Source organism: Erpetoichthys calabaricus, chromosome 17 (assembly GCF_900747795.2).
Source record: "Erpetoichthys calabaricus chromosome 17, fErpCal1.3, whole genome shotgun sequence".
NCBI classification, from domain to species: Eukaryota; Metazoa; Chordata; class Cladistia; order Polypteriformes; family Polypteridae; genus Erpetoichthys; species Erpetoichthys calabaricus.
This window is the reverse complement of record NC_041410.2, coordinates 59,387,896-59,410,395: the sequence shown is the minus strand read 5'-3', so window position 1 is coordinate 59,410,395 and position 22,500 is coordinate 59,387,896. Positions and strand designations below refer to the sequence as shown.

Sequence of the window (22,500 nt, the reverse complement as noted above, 5' to 3'; positions counted from 1 at the left end):
TATATATATATATATATAAACACTTTCCATAATGTCTTGTCTGTACAAACATGATATTTTAAAGGCCGCTGTTTTGATTCTCCAGTTGGAGCTTTGTGGAGAACCAGTGTAACTTTTATTTTTATCCAATCACATGTATTATTTAAATTTTAATGCTCAGTTCAGCCAATCATTTGGCATAAAACTATAGCAAACATCATTCATCAGAGTTATTTTGTGCCTCTTATAAAGTAGAATGTTTGTGAGGAGAAACATGGGTAAGACCAAATGATTGGATGATCCAAGGAAAAAAAAGGTTGACATTGAGAACTGAGTTTTCAAAGATGATTGGACCAACAAATATGTGTTTGTTGTCCCTGAATTAAGTACAAGACCAAAGTGTTTGATATGTTCAGAGTCATAGCTATTGTAAAAAAGGGTAATGCAAAATGTCACCATGAAACTAAACAAGTACTGTAGTTTGAAGAAGCACAACCTGAAGTTAAAATAAATTAACTCTTCGACTAATCAACAAGGGTCCTAATCAATTAATTTACATCCCAACAATATGCAAATGATTGTTCACTTAGGGACAACACAAAAAGCCTCTAATCACTAAATTAAACATCAGCCTATCTGAAACTAATAAATTATCTTCAGGCATAACCATCTCATCAGCTTCACTTGCAAAGATAATTCCTGAAAATAGTTGCAGCAAGTGCAAATGACATACTTCTATACAATAACGTCAGAGTGTTGGAGTGTTTTTGGGCCATTCAAGAGAAAGTAAGATTTCACAGTATGTATGAGGAAGATAAAAAAGGCAAAATTGACTTACATATTTTTTGCAACATGAGAGGAAAATGGATATTAATGTATTTTGATGGACATAAAATCACACCTTAATGACCTAAATCTAAGGCTACAGGGAGTTTGTTAACTAATAACAGCTTATAATAACAGTGTTATTTCTGGTCTTGCCAAAGTGGCAGTATATATCTTGACTATGTTTGGATTCACATATCAATGTGAGCCAGCATTCTAAATAACGAAACATGATCATAAATAAATACTGTTCAACAATCACCAACTATCATTTGCATGTGTGTTTGAGAGTTGCACTGACTCAATTCTTGCCAAGATTTAAAATATTTGCAGGACAAACTTATGTTAATTTTTCAAAGTGAATAAGAGAAATAATGGGAAAACAAAAAATGGGGAGAGGTCCAGAGGGATTCTCAGGCCAAGCAAGCCACTTCAGTGACACTTTTATTTTTATTTCCAACAATTACTTTAAGACACCATACCTGTTATGCTATCAGAAAGGTACCTCAGCTCTACATTCTGCTTTCTTATAATTACTCAGAACATTAGAATTTATAAAAATTTGAAAAATAGCTAACTGTTGTTGCTTATTTTCCTACAATTAAAATGCTCACTTAAGCAATCTGGAAGAACTAAGTATCCACCATAAAAATGTGGAAATATACCTGACTTCACATGATGCTTAACAGTCAAATAATAAGTAAATAAGTTTTGCATTAATTATTCACAATTCTTAGATATGACGATTGCTTGGACCACCATTGTAAAGGAAAATTGGGTGTGTGGACCGCCTGAAATATAAATGAATACCTAATGCTAAGGACACATCACACACTAGTTTATTTCTTTGGCTATTTATGTTTCTCCTCTGTTGCATAGACTGTGCTCTGGAACTAACAGCCCATGAAGTGTCCCTTACAGTGTTACTTTTATTAACCATGGGAAAGATTTACAGAGTTTTCCATATCATTCTCATTTGCATGAAATGTATTTGACATTGGTAAGAAAGAAAAATAGATGGATAGATTTATACAAAATGATGAAATAGACTGGAATTGATAATGACTCCTTTTACCCTATTTCATGTTGCATGTAAGCACATTATTAACAATCTCTCTACTTGTGTAATGTTATAATACCAGAATTTCTGTTTTCAATGCCAATACCAGTGAAATTTCACAATACACGATATGTGACATTTTAAAGACCCGCAAGACCAAAGACACGCCCTACTTACAATCTATCAAATAGGACAATAGGCAGCAAAACATTCAGGCTTGTGAAGGATTTGAGCACACACAGATCCAGGGCTTTCAGCGCATATAAAGCGTATAAGGTACGTTATAAATTAAATGTCGACATCTAAGCGAAGAAGAAAGCACCGCGGAGAAAAGAGACTCAAATGCGTTGGACAGAAAAAAAGAGCAAAAAAGAATAATCGAGATGTAAATTCAGAAAATAAGGAAAGAAATTATCAGCCCAGAACAAGTGGAATTGAAAAAAAGCATGTCCAATCCGGCTCAGAATTAAAAGACAATGAATAAAAGAAAGTAGAACTTCATAAAGACGTTTACAAACGTTGACGCTAAACACAGGCAGAGCAGGTTAGAGACGATGAAACAAGGGACATTAGAAAGGCTCAAAAAAAAAAAAAAAAAAAAAAAAAACGGCGCTATACACATGTGGAGAAAGTTAAAGGATATGAAAGTAGGAAAATTAGAAAATAAAAAAAAAAGAAAGTAAAGATCGCAGTAGCGCAAACACACAAACTGCCTCATTTAACTATGCACCAGTCTAACTTTGGTTTTGCACAATAATTACTACACTATTGCACCTTAACACTTAATTCTACTTTATTCACATAATTGTACTTATTTATTATGTTCTACTATAGTACTAGTACTATACTATACTATATACTATACTAGTACTATACTATAGTACTAGTACTATAGTATAGTATATGTTCTACTATATTACCTTTCAATCTATGACTTTTTGTTAATCTAACTGATATTCTTCTAACTTTGCACAGTTTTTGATAAGCGGATCAGGATGCATTTCACCGCTTGTTGTCCTGTATAACTATGCATGTGACAAATAAAGAATCTTGAGAATTTCAAAAACGGAGTTTACCGCACATGCATTTATTGGTTACTTTGTTCATGTATACAGTGCATCTGGAAAGTATTGACAGCGCATCACTTTTTCCACATTTTGTTATGTTACAGCCTTATTCCAAAATGGATTAAATTCATTTTTTTCCTCAGAATTCTACACACAACACCCCATAATGACAACGTGAAAAAAGTTTACTTGAGGTTTTTGCAAAATTATTAAAAATAAAAAAACTGAGAAATCACATGTACATAAGTATTCACAGCCTTTGCTCAATACTTTGTTGATGCACCTTTGGCCTGATTGGTGGATTGCTGCAGAGATGGTTGTCCTTCTGGAAGGTTCTCCTCTCTCCACAGAGGACCTCTGGAGCTCTGACAGAATGACCATCGGGTTCTTGGTCACCTCCCTGACTAAGGCCCTTCTCCTCCGATCACTCAGTTTAGATGGCCGGCCAGCTCTAGGAAGAGTCCTGGTGGTTTCGAACTTCTTCCACTTACGGATGATGGAGGCCACTGTGCTCATTGGGACCTTCAAAGCAGCAGAAATTTTTCTGTAACCTTCCCCAGATTTGTGTCTCAAGACAATCCTGTCTCGTAGGACTACAGACAATTCTTTTGACTTCATGCTTGGTTTGTGCTCTGACATGAACTGTCAACTGTGGGACCTTATATAGACAGGTGTGTGCCTTCCCAAATCATGTCCAGTCAACTGAATTTACCACAGGTGGACTCCAATTAAGCTGCAGAAACATCTCAAGGATGATCAGGGGAAACAGGATGCACCTGAGCTCAATTTTGAGTTTCACGGCAAAGGCTGTGAATACTTACGTAAATGTGCTTTCTCGATTTTTTTATTTTTAATAAATTTGCAAAAATCTCAAGTAAACGTTTTTCACATTGTCATTATGGGGTGTTGTGTGTAGAATTCTGAGGAAAAAAATGAATTTAATCCATTTTAGAATAAGGCTGTAATATAACAAAATGTGGAAAAAGTGATGCACTGTGAATACTTTCTGGATGCACTGTATATATTTATCTGTCTGCTTATTTAAAAAGCTACATTTACCCCAGGAGTCAAAAACATTCTGTCTAGCCCTTGTACAAAAACCTAGACAAAAGCTGGGGTATCACCTTGGTAACCCCATGTACTTTTGGAACTGTGAGAGGAAAATAGCACGACTTTACAGACAGGAGTCCAATGCAGAACTCTACTTACTTTTTTACTTTGTAAAAAAAAAAAAAAAATTATTAACTGCTGATGATATAGATCGTTTTGTCTGTGCTGAAATTCCAAACAGAGAAACCTATCCTGACCTCATTAAAAAGATTCAGCATATTGGGACTCACAAGATTACAAATATTGTTTTTACAGAAGTTCTGAAATAAAAGTGAAACTAATGAAATAGCAACAATTCAAAGAAAAAAAAAATCTAAAAAGTGTGTATCCGGAAAACCAAACACGGGGGTTGGCGAGCAAAGCGAGCAGGGGGCGAAGCCCCCTAGTTTAGGTAAAAAAAATCACCCATTAACATTTTCAATAGACATGACTTTCATCATTGTAACACTTTATAAAAAATGGACTTGTTAATTTTTAATCAAACCAAAATAGATGAACTATATCCACCTTGACAACTATCTAGTAATAAACCTTTTTAACTGGGTTTTGAAAACATTAAACATAAGTTGTAAGATTGTCAATCTCCTTTAACTAGTATGTCACTGAAGTACTTATAATTCAGAATTAAAACACTTTACCTGATCAAGTGTGTAAGTTACATGTGAGATGGAGAGATGAGGATCTGCAAGGAACTATAAAAGAAGAAAAAAACATTTTGAAAACAAGCTAAAATTAAAATGTTATAAAATTGTTAAGAAAACCTCAAGTAAATAGAGTTTTGCTTATTCACAAGTAATTTTAACTCCTGCTTTTGACATTATCAAACAAAATGCAATGCTGAAAATGCTCAGAAAGAGTGACAAGAAAGAGTTGCAGTTTATGATTGAAGTCTGCATCACTCCATTTTTTTCTTCCGCTGATCATGCAGATCTAGGGTTAGGTTTATAAAACATGTGTACATATGAAAAGAAGCCTGAAATATATATACGCAGATTTCTATGTAAAAATAGGGGTTTATAAAACAAAACGTGGCTTGCTCAGGGGATCATTAATCATGCAAACCACTCCACCAATTAAAGACACTAACTCAGTGGTGAGAAATACATGGAACCAATTCATGAAAATAAAGCTTTTTCTCCATACATAATGTATCATTAATAGTTGATTTAAAGGCTGGATTTGACTTGTATTTTTTAAATAACTAATGCTAATAAAGGATGGCTGAGATAAAATAAAACCACTATGTGTCTTCAATTCTAATGAATTCAATTCTGTGGTTTGTAGGATATGCTTGCTTCACATGTCATATTTTGTATTTTTGCTATGTACTTCCAATTTCCATGAGGCTCTTACAACTGTTTCCACAACACACTGAAACATGTTGAAGACTAATGAAAACAGGATTTCAAAAATATAACATCCAAAATATAAATTTCCTGCAAAACTATTAAAATTACTTTACTAAACAGGATAATTGTATAGAATTCAGACAGATCAAGAAAGCCACTGTCTCCAGCTTCTAACTGGTGAAAAATGGTTTATTAGATATAAAATTTGCGTAACTATAGTTTGAAATATAAAGAAGTGCAAAAATTGCAACACTTTCTTTAATGACTCAGAGGAAAATACAATCTTTCCACAGTTAAAGGTACAACGACTTGATGCTTGTTGCAAGTCAAGACTTTGGTTATTCAAATGAGTCCTGCATTGCACTTTCACCTTTTCATTTGCTTTTGCAAAGCTACTATGATATAATAGGGGGACACTACAACTACAGCAAGTGCTATATGACATTTATAAACAATGTTTTTCTCTTGTACAATGAGGCTGGAAAAGCTGAATGTTACCCACAAAGTGAAAAAAATCTAATTATGGAATGCCAATGTAATAGTATCATAAATAGTTCTAACAGTCTGACTTATCTATAGAAGAAAACAACTGTGCTTTGGTAAGTCAGATACTTGTTTAGGAACCGATATCTTCCCTTCTGATATCTCTAGAAGTAACAATGCTTCTCAGCAGGCATGGACAAAACTTTATGCTTTAGCCAACACCTTGATTTTGAATCTTAATCTTTATGAATGACTTTGTCATCAGTATAATTACTACTAATCCTAAATCATATTATGTGATATCATCTACTGTTAAATTCTGCTCCGTACTTCTAAAATTTTTTATTTTTTATACTGTATTGAGGATTTGTTCTGTTCTGTGTATTGTATTGTATTGACCCCCTTCTTTCTGACACCCACCGCACGCCCAACCTACCTGGAAAGGGGTCTCTCTTTGAACTGCCTTTCCCAAGGTTTCCTCCATTTTTTCCCTACAAGGGTTTTTTTTTTTTTTTTTTTTTGGGAGTTTTTCCTTGTCTTCTTATTTAGTCAAGGCTGGGGGGGCTGTCAAAAGGCAGGGCCTGTTAAAGCCCATTGCAGCACTTCTTGTAGGATTTTGGGCTATACAAAAATAAATTGTACTAGCCAACCCGTGGCGTATCATACGCCACATAATTATGTATTGATGGGTGAACACTTCCTGAAAGACACAGTTGTCCAAATGGGGTTGGTTTTGAGGATACGACTGTAGGTGAATGAAAAGATGTAACTCTGGAGAGGGCAACATACAATACAGCGTTTTACATGCTACATACAGCGATTCACATCGAAGTATAGACACTGCTAAGACCATGGAATACCCCTCGCAAACTGTTTTACACGCTGCATACATCGATTCACATCCGCGACAAATATGATTCTTCTTAGATGGTGCTGGCGCATCCACCCTCGCTCTCGAAGCATACACACTGCCTGGTCATGTGCCCGCTCGCAAGAGCAACTAACAGAGACCCGCCCACCAACTGTAAGACCATGGGATACCCCTCGCAAACTGTTTTACATGCTGCATACAGCGATTCACATTCGCGACAAACCAACTGTTTTACACGCCGCATACAGCGATTCACATCTGTGACAAACATGCCTCTTCTTAGAAAGTCCTGCCACGTCCACCCTCGTTCTCGAAGCATACACACCGCCTGGTCATGTGCCCGCTCGCATGAGAAACTCACGGAGACCCGCCCACCAACTCTAAGACCATGGTGTGTAAAACAGTTTGCGATAGTGGACGCGGTCGTGCGTCATAACCGAAAAGAATACAGTGGAACCTTGGTTCACGACCATAATTCATTCCAAAACTCTGGTCGTAAACCGATTTGGTCGTGAACCGAAGTAATTTCTCCCATAGGATTGTATGTAAATACAATTAATCAGTTCCAGACTGTATGAACTGTATGTAAATATATATTTTAAGCTTTTAAGCACAAATATAGTTAATTAAACCATAGAATGCACAGCGTAATAGTAAACTAAATGTAAAAACATTGAATAACACTGAGAAAACCTTGAACAACAGAAAATTAACACTGCAATAGTTTGTGCTATAGCGCTACCAACCGCTGGCTAAAAACACTTTTTTTTTTTTAATGAGTTTTAAGCACAGGGAAAAAAATTAACATTTGAAAAAATCCGTAATTTAATAAACCACCAAGAAAAGTAACATTGCAACAATGCACACTACGAACCGATCGCTGTAAACAGAAGTGAAAACAAAATCAAGCCCAGTGCATTCTTTAACTGCCTTCCTACCTTATGAGTCCAGCTCCCTCTCTCTCTCGCGCGCTGCCTGTGTGTGTGCCTCTGTCTCTCTCTCGCGCTGCCTGTGTGTGTGCCTCTGTCTCTCTCTGGCGCTGCCTGTGTGTGTGAGCGGCTGTCTCTCTCTGGCGCTGCCTGTGTGTGTGAGCGGCTGTCTCTCTCTGGCGCTGCCTGTGTGTGTGAGCGGCTGTCTCTCTCTGGCGCTGCCTGTGTGTGTGCCACTGTCTCTCTCTGGCGCTGCCTGTGTGTGTGCCTCTGTCTCTCTCTGGTGCTGCCTGTGTGTGTGCACGGCTCTCTCTCGCACTGCCTGTGTGTGTGCCTCTGTCTCTCTCTGGCGCTGCCTGTGTGTGTGCCTCTGTCTCTCTCTCGCGCTGCCTCTGTGTGAACCGAGGTTCTACTGAGGTTGACTAATGAAAAGTCAACGTGGTTCAGAGGTGCATGTGGAGTCTAGCAGAGACGAACGTGAATGACGCCCGATGTTGCGAGTTGTTTCGTCCGAGTTGGTGGGCGTGGCTCTGTGAGTTGTCGTCGTATCCAATGGTCTTAGAATTGGTGGGCATGGCTGTCTTGCATGCTTTCCATGGGTGGCTACTTGTCAGCGGCTTAGTGAATTATATACAGTGGGCGTGGCTGTCTTGCGTGCTTTCCATGGGTGGCTACTTGTCAGCGGCTTAGTGAATTATATATATATAGATTGTGTATTGTACTAAACACATGCCTAATTCAGTGATATTTTTTTCTCCATTAAAAAAAAATACATATACTTAGAATACCTTAATAGAGAAACGGTCAAGGTAAAGGAAGTTCCTACTGAAAGCACCTACCTCTTGCTCAAGGTCCAACAAGGCCTGACGGTACGGCTGCAACATAGAGTCAAGTCCTGTACAAAAAGCTCTCAAGTAAATCCCATGTAGCCCTGACTGTATTTGCTGGGAACCATGATGTTCCTGTGTGAAAAGAATCATAAAGGAAATATAATGGACAGCTACTGTGTACACTTCTGAACCTTCAATCTTTAAAATATAAACAAAGTATTAATATACTCTGTTTTTAATAAAGGAAATCTTAACATACACATAAAAATATGAAATGTTTTGATTATGTTTGTGAATGGGAGCAAAACTTAAAATGGTAAAACAGAATAAAACATTTTAAACATTTTTTTATTATTAGCAGTTTTTAATTAAATCAATCACAAACACAATAAAAAAGAGCAATGGTTTAACTTCATTTCACATAAAAAGCTACAAAATTCTAGTTTACAACAAACTATAGTAAGCTTTCGAACATTTACATTTAATATAATCAAATAAACTACAGGGTTTGAAATTCATTGCAGGATTGTGCATTTTCCGCAAAAAGGTATTAATTCACACAAAATTCCAAATTTTAATGCACTAATTTCCCAAACATATTTGTTTGGTAACACTCTTTCTTACTTCTTCCAAGAACAGTCAACATAATTTTTTAAATCAATATTTTATAATTATGCCATATTTATTACTTAGGAATGTATTTATTCTTTTCCATTGTTTACATTTCGTTAAGGTTGCATACATAGGTTGTCACCTTCTTGTGTCTGCTGCTCTTGACCAGAAAGCACCACTGTAGAATATGTAAATCAGCAGTTCAGCGGAGTTGTACAAGAAGATTTCTCATGACAAATTGGTCTATTTTTTAAATCTTTGTGCATGCAAAAACTTTTGATTTGACAGTGTGTATTTTTTGGGCTATTTTAAAATTTAAGTACTGCTGCCCAAACGGCAACACTAAAAGGGGGAACGTTGATAGCAGAAAAACTCCCAAGAAGGAACAACCCAGAGACATGAATATAGGTAAAACTACATCAGCAACCCAAACACTACCCCCAGTCATCAACAGCATCTTTCACTGGCCTGGACCACAGCACCATTAGGCAGGTTTTCAAACTGTTATTGGGTTGGAGATATTTCCAGTACCTGGCAACACTGTGCACAAAAAAAAAAAAAAAGTGTGCAGCAGGAGTCAAGGACACATGGATTGTGGCACCTTCATTTAAACTTTCCTGTATATTTTCAACATTCTACAGGATTAATTTTACACTAGTAGGTGGCATAAAGTAATAACTACCAGAGGACCTTTAATTTTTAAGATCTATTCAGACAGAACTACTTTTAATAACAGGAGGTGCTCGGCATCGTCTGTACTCTGCATTGGCATTTCCCCATTCCCCACTGTTAATGCGCACCGTCACTTCAGATCACATTAACAATTTATAAGGCCAATATGTCCGTTCACACCTCTAAGGGGGACAGCATTGCACCCACCTGCTTTTACATATAAACTGAGCATATCAGTATGCCTTTGGATGACAGAGCACCACCTCGCTACCTCCTTACCATCCATTATTCAGAGCATACAAATAAAAGTACCCCCTCCAATTCAAGTACTGGGTAAAGAAATTATTACTCAAGGATCTCTGTCATTTTACTCCCATTCAAATAGCTCAAACAAGAATTACTGGTGGAACTAGTTTAACCTGGGGTTATTTTTTTATACAAGGAAAACATCTCTGTAACTTTGACTCAGACGTGAATGCACAGTCCATGTAGTTACTGCCATGGGCAACTCGAACAGAACTAAAATTACAGGCATTCTCCAGTAATATTTACTTTACTCCTTATCCTGATGTAAAACTACTCCCACCCGAACAGTGCTGAAACTCAACTAAGCGTTGTTAAATTGATCTAAAACAGACTGAAGCATTTTTGTGCACCAGTAATATAGAAATTCAGGAAACGGACTCAGATTGTTAGAGAACTTGTATTTCGGTTTGTTTGTAGAATAAAAACCTTAACTGTGTATACATAAAATGCAAATATAAAATGTTTGCAGTGATCCCTCGCTATATCGCGCTTCGCCTTTCGCGGCTTCACTCTATCGCGGATTTTATATGTAAGCATATTTAAATATATATCGCGGATTTTTTGCTGGTTCGCGGATTTCTGAGGACAATGGGTCTTTTAATTTCTGGTACATGCTTCCTCAGTTGGTTTGCCCAGTTGATTTCATACAAGGGACGCTATTGGCAGATGGCTGAGAAGCTACCCAACTTACTTTTCTTTCTCTCTCTCTTGCGCTGACTATCTGTGATCCTGACGTAGGGGGTGTGAGCAGGGGGGCTGTTCGCACACCTAGACGATACGGACACTCGTCTAAAAATGCTGAAAGATTATCTTCACATCGCTACCTTCTGTGTGCAGCTTTTAAGTATGCTGCACGGTGCTTCGCATACTTAAAAGCTCAAAGGGCACGTATTGATTTTTGACTTTGTTTTTCTCTCTCTCTCTCTGCTCCTGACAGAGGGGGTGTGAGCTGCCGCCTTCAACAGCTTTGTACCGGCGGTGCTTCACATACTTAAGCCAAACAGCCCTATTGATTTGTTTGCTTTCCTCTCTGTTTCCTTTGAAGAGGAAGATATGTTTGCATTCTTTTAATTGTGAGACAGAACTATCATCTCTGTCTTGTCATGGAGCACAGTTTAAACTTTTGAAAAAGAGACAAATGTTTGTTTGCAGTGTTTGAATAACGTTCCTGTCTCTCTACAACCTCCTGTGTTTCTGCGCAAATCTGTGACCCAAGCATGACAATCTAAAAATAACCATATAAACATATGGTTTCTACTTCGCGAATTTTCTTATTTCGCGGGTGGCTCTGGAACGCAACCCCCGCGATGGAGGAGGGATTACTGTATATACACTGTCTATTTCATATTTAAATCACCTTTGAATGATTTTAAACAGCAGCCAATTCATATTTTTTTTGTAAGAGTGTGGTAGGGAACTGAGAATTCTCCAGAAAAAATATATATATATATATATATATATATGTTCGAACAACATCCCAACATGAGCCCATTTTTGACTCGGTACAAAAGCAGAGTTGGTTCATCACATACAAGGCCTGCAAAAATAGCAGAAGTGTACTTTAAATTTTTAATTTCCAGATATTGCTGCAGATCCAATGCTCACTTTGCACCATGTACTATTTCAACATTTTTTTTTATTTATTTTTGGATACTGCTGAAAGTTGTAGTTAACACATACCTCTTTAAAGGAAGCTTACATATTTGTTTTAGTAAATGGCTCATTGTATATGGGTTATTGTATATAGGTTAGTAAATAGATGGATAATCCTTTAGTGGAGCTATACCTCTTCCTGATTTCTCTCCTTAACAAGCTTAGGGAAAACATAAAACTATAAACTGGCACTCTTTCTTTGGATTGGTGACACAAAATTGGTGTAATGTGAGAGTGTAGAACAGGGGTCTCCATCTGTGAGGTAAAAAAAAAAAAATAAAAATAAAAGCTTAAGTCATAAGTCATGCTACCAGAACTTCCATGACTTTGTACACAATGTTATGTTGCCACACCAAGCCAATAAAATAAATAAATGGCGGTACAGTGATTACCACTGCTGATTACAGCTCTGGGTTGGAAAATCCCCTAAAGTCCTGCTGTCTACCACACTACTTGGTAATTTTCCTGCACAAATTCAAAGATTTCCTGCACAAACTGAAAGTTTTTGTAAAACACCTTCCTAACATATACTTCTCAGACTAAAATTTACTTTAACAAATAAGCAAATTCTCTTATTCTTGAAATTGCTGCTTAATTCTCTTCTATTTAAGTTCATAGCCGGTATTCATTTCTCTGACGAGAACCAAGTAAGGTCAAGCTTCTTTCTCGTTCACTTACTCACCCAAACACCCAGCAGACAAACGACAACACACAGCTTTATTCTAGCTTCTCTTCCAGTCAACTTTGCTTAACCAAATGCAGAGTCATGGAGACATAGAACCAGCACTGACTAAAAAAATCAAGTTGAGCTGCACATCAATATGGTTAATATTCTTAAGAACATAGGTTTACTTATTACATACAGTTCAAATACAAGTCCACACACAAAGACATTATTTATAAAAAAAAACAACATAAAATTATATTTCCCATTTCCTTTTGCATACACATTTGTAGGTTTTTTTCTTTACGCTACAATGTTTTGACAAGTTTTCCAATAATTTTGGAGTACTGGAAAAAAAAAAATTTTCCCCTCCAACATCAATATTATAAGACCATATTCGTCTAGTATGCCATATCAGCTGGTATACTGGAAACAGCTCATCATCTCAAACCACTTTCCTGGTGAGGGTCACAGTTATCCATTGTAATGAAACCTCATATTGAACAACTCAAACCAATAATAAACTAGAATTAGTTTCCATAAAGTAAAATTCACATTTACAGATCTGCTGTGATAAACAAACAGGTATGTCCGATCTTCTTTAAGATATTGCATATTACCAGTTAAATTAAAAGCCTAGAGTGTTTGTGTCTCCCGGTCATTATTTGCATTACAGGACTCTTGCACTCTTTATTAGGGCATTAAAACTTCAACTTATGAAAATTCAACACTAACAACTGTAAAATACATGACTTTTCCAGGAATTTTTCAAATACAGGCTATTTTTGAATATTCTTAAAAGATTTGGGGGCAGTTGTGGCAAACTCTCATGACCACTGGTCACATACTTTAACAACCCCACTGACATATTCATAATAGTCAGCAGCTTACTCGGGCAAAACCAAGCTGGTTCTTGTGTGCGCAATGTACAATGCAAGTGTGAGGCAGAAAGAAAAGTCCATGTTTTGGACCACACAAACAGAAAACAGGCATATCCTTCTAATGTCTCATGTTTGTTCCACCATGACAGAATAAAAAAGTAAAAAGAAAACCCAAATTTGCAGCTGACCTGGACCTGGACATACCTGGACAGCCTTCATAAAGGCAGCGCTGCCATCAGGCATCATGAAAATTTGGCCGTCAGAATGTGGTATGCTCATGATACTTTGAAAATCTGAAATTGTGATAAAAAGTATTCACTGGGTTGTGTAAATCGTCATCTCGTAATCCTGGGCCACCTAAAATTCCTTCACATCTCTCCATCAGTGTGTTTTGTTTTGCAAAAGTGTCAATCAGCACAAGCAGCCTGCTATCCGAGTTCCCCATCGCCGGAACTAAAGTCAGTCGCAAAATTCTCAAACCTCAAGTGTGTTTATCTGGGTGTGAGGTGCCTGGAGTTGTATAGGGATAAATGATATATTGTTATTTGGAATACATACATTTCATGTGTGTTCCGTGTCTACAACGATCTATGTAAGTCAGAAAGTTGACATGTATTCTTGGATGGTGCACAGGTAAGAAATGCTGTCTTATAACCAAAAGGTTCCGGGTTAGAGTCTGGGCGCTCCGCGTTTTGAGTAGTATGCTGCTCTTATTATTACTATAATATAATAAAAACATACATTTGATTTGAGTCTATAAAACCCAGTGTAAATTCTGGTTATTTGTAAAAGTTAGATGTCTTACTTGCTGGTGTACATGTCCTGTGTGCTGCTCTATGAATTCAGTAAAGCGTATATAGTCAGTTCCCAATTTGCACAGACGATTCAGAACACTGGTCTCACTAGGATGGAGGAAAGGCAGGTCCTGAGACACCTGAAGAATAGAGAATATCAAACATTAAGTTACAGAGTACAGCTTCAAGTTGAATACTCGTAAACAGAATTTTCCTAAATCCTTAAAATGAAAAACACATTTGCAACAGTTCTTTTTGCGATAAACAGCTAATTTCATATAGTGTCTACCTTATTAACAGTGTTTGACACTACCATATAATTTATAAACCTGAAACTGTACATAATTGTATAAAATAATTATGTAAATTTACTTTAAATAAACAAAATAGTACCCCACAATTAATTTTTAAGTAGGACTGGGCAGTATGACCAAAAATGATAATATAACTAAACATTCTGTCCGTAGATGCAGGCATAAAGTATTTGCATGTAATTTTCAGTATTAAAGTAAATAACAAATGTATTACCAGTTAATGTAATTAGCATAAACTTACCTCTCATCCACCAACACTTAAAAAAGCTGTGCACAGTTAGAAAGTACACCTTCTCTATCTCCTAGGCAAACTGGTCCTAGGTGAGGGATGAGACAACGAGCGGTTCAGTAAACCTCCTATGAAACAAAAAATTTGGACGGCATTTTTCCTCGCCCGGACATGGGTCACCGGGGCCCCCACTGGAGCCAGGCCTGGAGGTGGGGCTCGATGGCGAGCGCCTGGTGGCCAGGCCTGCACCCATGGGGCTCGGCTGGGTAAAGCCCAAAGAGGCAATGTGGCTCCCCCTTCCCATGGGCTCACCACCTGTAGGAGGGGCCAAGGAGGTCGGGTGCAGTGTGAGTTGGGCGGTGGCCGAAGGCGGGGACCTTGGCAGTCCGATCCTCGGCTACAGAAGCTGGCTCTTGGGACGTGGAATGTCACCTCTCTGAAGGGGAAGGAGCCTGAGCTAGTGTGCGAGGTCGAGAGGTTCTGGCTAGATATAGTCGGGCTCACCTCGACACACAGCTTGGACTCTGGAACCAATCTCCTTGAGAGGGGCTGGACTCTCTACCACTCTGGAGTTGTCCCCGGTGAGAGGCGCCAAGCGGGTGTGGGCATACTTATTGCCCCCGACTTGAAGCCTGTTCATTGGGGTTTACCCCAGTGGACGAGAGGGTAGCCTCCCTCCGCCTTCAGGTGGGGGGATGGGTCCTGACTGTAGTTTATGCATATGCGCCAAACAGCAGTTTGGAGTACCCACCCTTTTTGGAGTCCCTAGAGGGCATACCTTCTGGGGACTCCCTCATTCTGCTGGCAGACTTCAATGCTCACGTGGGCAATGACAGTGGGACCTGGAAGGGCGTGATTGGGAGGAATACCCCCCACCCACCCCGATCTGAACCCGAGCGGTGTTTTGTTATTGGATTTCTGTGCTCATCTATTCGGGGGTCCTGGAGAGGAGGGTCTATCAGATAGTCGAACCTCGGATTCAGGAGGAACAGTGTGCTTTTCGTCCTGGTCGCAGAACAGTGGACCAGCTCTACACCCTTGGCAGGGTCCTGGAGGGTGCATGGGAGTTTGCCCAACCAGCCTACATGTGTTTTGTGGAATTGGAAAAGGCGTTCGACCATGTCCCTCGGGGAATCCTGTGGTGGGTGCTCCGAGAGTATGAGGGTCCTGGACCCCCTGATAAGGGCTGTTCGGTCCCTGTATAACCGGTGTCAGAGCTTGGTCCGCATCGCCTGCAGTAAGTCAAACCCGTTTTCAGTGAGAGTTGGACTCCGCCAAGGCTGCCCTTTGTCACCGATTCTGTTCATAACTTTTATGGACAGAATTTCTAGGCGCAGCCAGGGCATTGAGGGGGTCCGGTTTGGTGGGCTCAGGATCTGCTCACTGCTCTTTGCAGATGATGTTGTCCTGTTTGCTACATCAGGCCGTGATCTTCAGCTCTCTCTAGATCGCCTCGCAGCTGAGTGTGAAGCAGCTGGGATGGGAATCAGCACCTCCAAATCCGAGACCATGGTCCTCAGTCGTAAAAGGGTGGAGTGCCCTCTCAGGTTTAGGAGCAAGATCCTGCCCCAAGTGGAGGAGTTCAAGTATCTCGGGGTCTTCTTCACGAGTGAGGGAATAACGGAGCAGGAGATCGACAGGCGGATCGGTGTGGCGTCCGCAGTGATGTGGGCTCTGCATCGGTCTGTCGTGGTAAAAAAGGAACTGAGCTGTAAGGCAAAGATCTCAATTTACCAGTCAATCTACACTCCTACTCTCATAGTCATGAGCTATGGGTAGTGACCGAAAGAACGAGATCGCGAATACAAGCAGCTGAAATGAGTTTCCTCCGCAAGATGTCTGGGCTTTCCCTTAAAGATAGGGTGTGAAGCTCAGTCATCCAGAAGGGGCTCAGAGTAGAGCCACTGCTCCTCCACATCGAGAGAAGTCAGATGAGGTGGCTCGTGCATCTGATCAGGATGCCTTCTGGATGCCTCCCTGGTGAAGTGTTCCGGGCACGTCTAACCAGGAGGCGGCCCCGGGGAAGATCCAGGACACGCTGGAGGGACTATGTCTCTTGGCTGGCCTGGGAATGCCTCGGGATTCCCCCGGAGAAGCTAGAAGAAGTGGCGGGGAGAGGGAAGTCTGGGCATCTCTGCTCAAGCTGCTGCCCCCATGACCCGATCTCGGATAAGCGGAAGAGGATGGAAGGATGGATGGAAATTCACATTCCACATTTCCTTTTGTATGTACACTTTGTGTTTTATGTGTAATTGTGTTTGTAATTTTTCTCAAAATCCATAACAGACCCAAACTAATTTCCCCCATAGGATTGTATGAAAATACAATTAATCCGTTCCAGACCGTACGAACTGTATGTAAATTTTTTTTTTTTTTTTTTTTTTTTTAAGATTTTTAAGCACAAAAATAGTTGATTATACCATAGAATGCAGTTTAATAGTAAACTAAATGTAAAAATATTGAATAACACTGAGAAAACCTTGAACAGAGAAAACTAACATTGCAAGAGTTCACACTACAGCTTTACGAACCGCTCGCTGTAAACACGTTTTTTTTAAATGAGTTTTATGCACAGGGAAAAAAATGAAAATTTGAAAAATCCTTAATTTATACAAAAGCTAACCATAAACAACCAAGAAAACTAACCTTGCATGAGTCCAGTTCTGGCATGAAGGAAGTGAGGAGGAAGCTGGGTGGAGAGGAAGTTACAGTTTTGAGGGAGATTCCCTCTGGGCGATGGAGGGATGTTCTCCTTCAGGTGTTTTCTCTCTTGTGATTTCTTGGGTTTCTGGTGTTTTTAGCTGTTTAGCTGGTGGATCAGACTTTTCAAAATAGCGGTCTAATGTGACTTGCCTTTTCCTACGCATTAAAATTTTTCGGAAATGCGAGACGATATGGTTGTTCATCATGTTTATCAATCTGTTCGCAACCGCTTTGTCAGGGCGGTTCTTCTCGAAAAAATCCTGGCACTCGTTCCATTTTTTCATGACGGCTTTTATTGCATCACTTTTTATAACCGCCCTTTCCTCTTCCTCAGTGAGCAACTTTCACCGAGTTCCTCTGTTGTCAGCTCCTCCTTGTGATCCAGGACCAGCTCCTCGATGTCCCCATTGTCCACTTCAAGACCCATGCTCTTGCCCATGGACACAATCTCATCCACAACAGGAGGCTCAAATCTTTCTAAATCCTGTTCAGGAACACATTCAGGCCAAAGTTTCTATCAGGCTGCGTTCAAGGTCCGGTATGTGACGTCTTCCCAGGCTTTATCGATGATTTTGATGCAATGAACGATATTAAAATGGTTCTTCCAGAACTCTTTCAGGGTCAAAGATGTCTCCTCGGTCACACTGAAACACCTGGCGAATAGTCCTTTGGTGTACAGTTTCTTAAAATTTGAGATAACCTGCTGGTCCATGAGGGCTGCAGAAGAGGAGTCGTGTTTTGGGGGACACGACCTTAATAAAGTCGTACTCCTCGACCATATCGTCAACCAAATTTGGAGGGTGTGCCGGTGCATTGTCCATCAGAAGGCGGCATTTTTCAGGTAGATTATTCTCTTCAAGATATCGCTTCCTGGCAGGAGCGAAAGCCTCGTGCAGCCATTCCAAAAACAAGGTACTTGTGACTCAACCCTTCGTGTTTGCCCTCCACATCACGGGCAGTCTGGCTTTGTTTACATTGTGCTGCTTGAAAGCACGATGGTTCTCAAATTGGTAAACGACTAGCAGCTTGATTTTTACATCACCACTAGAGTTAGCACACAGCAAAACGGTTAACCTCTCCTTCATTGGTTTATGGCCAGGCATAGCCTTCTCTTCCTGGGTAATGTAGGTCCTCTTCCGCATCCTCTTCCAGAACCATCTGGTCTTGTCGCAGCTGAACACTTGTTGCGGGATGTAGCCTTCGTCCTCCACAAATTTTGTGAAATTTTTCACGAATTCTTTCACAGCTTCAGCGTTGGAACTAGCAGCCTCTCCATGCCTTACCACATTATGAATGCCACTTCTCTTGCGAACTTTTCAAACCATCCTCTACTGGCTTTAAATTCCTCACCTTCGCCACTCGTAGAAGGATAGTTTTGCAGCAAATCGCCATGAATCTTCCTGGCTCTCTCGCATAACATCGCCTCGCTTACGCTATCCCCTGCAAGTTGCTTCTCATTCAACCACACTAGCAACAGTTTTTACACCTCTTCCAGCACTTGAGGCTTCTGCTTGGTTAACACTGTAACTCCTTTTGCAACATCAGCTGCTTTAATGGCCTCTTTCTGCTTTAGAATAGTCGAAATCGTAGATTTTGACTTCTTGTACTCGGCGGCAAGATCAGTAAGACATGCTTATACGTTTCAATAATTTCTTTCTTTAATTCGATTTCAATTTTCTTCGAACCTTTCTTCTCACCAACACTACCACTCTTTACTTGCTTAGAGGCCATGGTTAATTGCAAAATTAATGCAAAAGCACACGAAATAGAGCACAAAGAGTTCACAGCGAATGCACGCACGTCTGACCAAGAACAATGTACAGGGAGAGACTGAACACGTGCGGAAATCATCGGCACGTACGAACCAGAAGGGAAACTGGCTTGTTCGTTACCCGAGTGTGTGGTCGTGAACAGATATAAAAGTTTGGCGAACTTTTTAGTCGTAACCCGATTTGTACATGTTCCGAGAAGTTCGTGACCCAAGGTTCCACTGTAATATCATCCACTATACTGGATCAATTGACATATCAGCCACTACTGTTTTAAAGTCTTAGGTTTTCACTGTGATTGAGAATCACCCAACATTTGTTTGGTGATCAAGTGTGTGATTTGTAACTTGACCATAAGTTCTACAAGTAGTTAATCTTTTTCAGGATTTAAGATAGCTGAACTATAGTCAACCATTACATCTTTGTAGAATACCCACCCAAGTTTTTTTAAGCTGGACCATGAGTTTTTAAACACTCACACAGGATTCACAATAAATCACACTAGGACCCATCATTACATTCTAGTGCCAAACCCAGCAATTTAATGGCACTAAGGCTCTGATGAGGTCTCTCCTTCGCCACTATTGCATCAATTATTAACAAACTAGCAAAATACCCGCGCTTCGCAGCGGAGAAGTAGTGTGTTAAAGAGGTTATGTAAACATATATATACATAAACATATATACTTATATATACATATCTACATATACACATATCTACATATATACATATATATATACATATACACATCCACATATATATACATATAGCAAAATACCCACGCTTCGCAGCGGAGAAGTAGTGTGTTAAAGAGGTTATGTAAACATATATATACATATGCAAATATACATATATATACATATCTACATATACACATATCAACATATATATACACATACATATACACACATACATACACACACATATATACATATATACATATACACATTCATACAGACACATATATATACATATACATATTTACATATCTACATATATATAAACATATCTACATATATATACACACATATATATATATATATATATATATATATATATATATATATATATATATATATATATATATATATATATATATACACATATCTACATATATATATATATAGACATACATATATACATACATACATTCACATATATCTACATATATATCTACATATATATATATATATATATATATATATATATATATATATATATATATATATATATATATATATAGCCAAATCCCAGCGCTTGGCAGCGGTGAAGTACTACTTTTAAATTTTTATTAAGAAGAAAAGAAAACCTTTTTAAATTGTCTACCAATAACAATTTGTTAAGGATCTGTTTTTTTGTGAAGCTGCCTTTATACAGCCTCTCCGCTGTTTTATAAACGAATGCCATATAAGGCCGTCCTTTCTCCTTGCTTAGCGGTTGTGTATTCTTTTATTGTTCGTTTATTACGATTGTTATAGTTATTGTGTAGCTATATCAGACTCACTTTTCTGGTCAGGTACCCATTTCCTTTATGTAGTCCGCGGATTCTCCGCTATTTTTTGTTCGTTTATTATGATTATAGTTATTTATTGATTCCCTTCTTTAGCTGACTGCCTGCTCATATAAGGCACTCTGCTGTTTTTTTGTGAAGCAGCCTTTACACAGCTTTTCCGCTGTTTTATAAACGAACGCCATATAAGGTCTTCCTTTTTCCTTGCTTCGCCAAGGAAGCAGCCTTTTTATTTAATCCATGGGTTCTCCGCTGTTTTTTTGTTCGTTTATTAGGATTGTTATAGTTCTCTTTGTATACCACGTTGTCAGTTCAGCACTCCGGTTGTAATATGACTAAGCCGTGCAAGCACACTCTTGAGAATGCAACGTATAGTTGTACAGGAGAAAAGCAATCTTGCCTCAAATCAATGGCAACCTTTTATAGGTCTATGAACTTAATTTAAACTTTACGTTTACACGGTGCTTTGTTTCCGACGTGCTGCGTTCAGTCAGTTCACGTGAGCCGCTCTCTTGTGTGATGTTGCGATGTCCACAGCTTTATTTAATGTTAGCTAAGACCCGGCACTTAAAAGTTTCTCGCTACAGCAATTTTAACTCCGTTACAAAGGCATCCAAAGTCTCGTTTATACCTTGTGTCTTCTGATTAAACTTGTATCTCGCGAATATGGTATTGCAAATGGCAGCGGGAGCGTTTGTATAAACTTAATTTAAACTTACGGTTTACACCGTGCTTCGCTTCTTATTGTTTCGCTGCCTTCTCAATTGTGTAATGAATGTTTTCTTTAGCGCTCTTTGGGGCTCTTCCTTGTTTTGTACGTACTGCGTTCACAGTCAGTTAGATAGATAGATAGATAGATAGATACTTTATTAATCCCAATGGGAAATTCACAGTCACGTGATTATGTGGGAGGCGTGATGACGCGATACGCAACTCCGCCTCCCACGGCCAGCGAGCTGCAGTCTATTACAGTATATGGACAAAAAAGAGGTTCCAGTTATAACCGTTACGCTTTGAATTTCTAAATGAAACCTGCCTAACTTTTGTAAGTAAACTGTAAGGAATGAGCCTGCCAAATTTCAGCCTTCCACCTACACGGGAAGTTGGAGAATTAGTGATGAGTCAGTCAGTCAGTCAGTCAGTCAGTCAGTCAGTCAGTCAGTCAGTCAGTGAGGGCTTTGCCTTTTATTAGTATAGATAGGGAATATTAACCAATGATCTAGTTGACATTCCAAAATAGTTTATAAGGTTTTACTTTAACTTTTTTAATTCTAATGTCTCTAAAGCTAAAAAAAAAAATCATTTTAATAATAATAATTTAATAATAACTTGTCACACCATAGACTAACAGAAAATATAAGTTTCCATCTTAAATGTCCTAAATTCTATATTCAAGCTTAAGGACATGCTGGGATCCATTAGTCATTGGAGTTTTTTAGTAGGCTTCAGGAATTCTAGTGTTAATAAAGAGTAGGCTGGCTAGTTAGCTACAGAGTTCAGTAAAGTGGTCCTGTTTTCTTGTTGCTGTAGTACACTGCTATCTTGTTAAATATCTAATTGAACATGTATGTATGTATGTATGTATTACTTGCCGTCCCCTGCGGCTCCACCTGCGTAGTAGTGAAACAGGACAGTGGGAAGGACCCTGCCCGGCTCCGTACTCCTGATGTCATGCTTCCCCTTCCCCTCGGCCCGCAGCCTCTGTCTTGGATTAGCGCGAATATATCTCTCCTGCAAGCGAACTATGATTCTTAGTGCGATTGAGAGAAGTTGCAAAATCAAACGGAATGTTCAAGCAAATTATAGAAAAAAAACCCAATCTAAATTCATTAAGTAGTTCTCTCATTCACTAGATAAGTGGAGGTAAGGAATGCCCAGAGGCTGGCGTA

General features: G+C 39.0%; 1 protein-coding gene across 1 annotated transcript in view; it reads right to left on the bottom strand.

Annotated features, from left to right (window-relative positions):
- The window catches only part of tubgcp4 (tubulin, gamma complex associated protein 4), a 106,740-nt gene that overhangs the window by 55,059 nt on the left and 29,181 nt on the right, over positions 1–22,500 (bottom strand). Inside the window, exons 2-4 of the mRNA XM_051920218.1 lie at positions 14,097–14,225; positions 8,513–8,635; positions 4,680–4,733 (exon numbers count right to left, since the gene is read on the bottom strand). Of these exons, the coding sequence (XP_051776178.1) occupies positions 4,680–4,733; positions 8,513–8,635; positions 14,097–14,225 (306 nt within the window). The remainder of the gene's footprint in view (positions 1–4,679; positions 4,734–8,512; positions 8,636–14,096; positions 14,226–22,500) is intronic.